Source organism: Sinocyclocheilus anshuiensis, unplaced genomic scaffold (genome assembly GCF_001515605.1).
Source record: "Sinocyclocheilus anshuiensis isolate Anshui unplaced genomic scaffold, SAMN03320099.WGS_v1.1 scaffold1177, whole genome shotgun sequence".
NCBI lineage: Eukaryota > Metazoa > Chordata > Actinopteri > Cypriniformes > Cyprinidae > Sinocyclocheilus > Sinocyclocheilus anshuiensis.
In genome coordinates this window covers 16,979-18,082 of record NW_015554138.1, presented here as the reverse complement: position 1 = coordinate 18,082, position 1,104 = coordinate 16,979, and the positions used below count along the sequence as shown (strand labels likewise).

Below are 1,104 nucleotides of genomic sequence, written 5' to 3'. Positions count from 1 at the left end.
TTTTTTATATATCTTTGTGTGTGTATTTGTGTGTGTGTGTATATTTATATATATGTATGTATATGTATGTGTGTGTGTGTGTGTGTGTGTGTGTGTGTTAGTAATCCATTATAATGCAAAAAATCTCTTTCTTATTACTGAAATTATATATTGGAATGAAATCTATAAAATATACCTGGGAAATTTCCTTTTTTTTTCTTTGTGAGATTTATCCAAATGTATTATTTCATGTAATTAATTAAGATTTAATGCATTAATAATGCATTACAGTTATAATGCATTACAGTAATGCAAATAAGATTTTTTTTGCATTACAATAAACTACTAAGAATCGCTTATATATATACATTGGACCTTTCCTTAGTTTTTGTGAGATTCAGCCAAATTGAACCATTTTCACATAAGCTGGACATGAAATTCAGTCTCATAGCCGTCTGTTCTGTAGTGCAGTAGACAGCTCAGTTGTTTATAATGGGAGTGTTCTAGTTTTGTGGCTTTGAATGAATGAAGTGTCATGTGGTAAAGAGCTCCTCACTACAGCAGGCCCTGCTTATCTGATTTCATGAGGTTTCCCTCACAGTTTATTCAAGTGACTGCACGCACAAAGTCACGTATCTTAATATCAAATACTCTAATCAGTTTCATTATCAATATTTGCTTATTATTTGCAATATATTGCTTATTTGCAATATTTGCATCTAACCGGTTTGTATGTAACTGCTCCACCTGCAGGGCGTCACGGGAAACACGGGACCTTCCCACGCCAGTTCCACATGTCCAGTCGCAGTAAAGACTATGGTGAAGGTAAGCTGTCCTTTACCAGAACAACTGTGCTATTTATAACTATAGAAAACAGCCACTGTGTGTATGTCATGAATTATTTTGAAATTATTTATGAACTTTATTATTTACTTTTTTTTTAATTTGAGACTTGATTTAAACTGAGAGCTTAAATGTAAATCAAGTTGAATAACCAAAGTTCATGATGCTGAAAAGAGTTATAATCTATTGTTGTTATTGCTTTGTATATTATTTTTAAATAAATCATTGAATCTAAAAATAAATAAATAATATAATGTATAATTTATAATGTAATTATAATAT

General features: G+C 30.3%; 1 protein-coding gene across 1 annotated transcript in view; it reads left to right on the top strand.

Annotated features, from left to right (window-relative positions):
- The window catches only part of LOC107670426 (mitogen-activated protein kinase kinase kinase 3-like), a 68,905-nt gene that overhangs the window by 56,012 nt on the left and 11,789 nt on the right, over positions 1–1,104 (top strand). Inside the window, exon 12 of the mRNA XM_016463029.1 lies at positions 733–804. Within this exon, the coding sequence (XP_016318515.1) occupies positions 733–804 (72 nt within the window). The remainder of the gene's footprint in view (positions 1–732; positions 805–1,104) is intronic.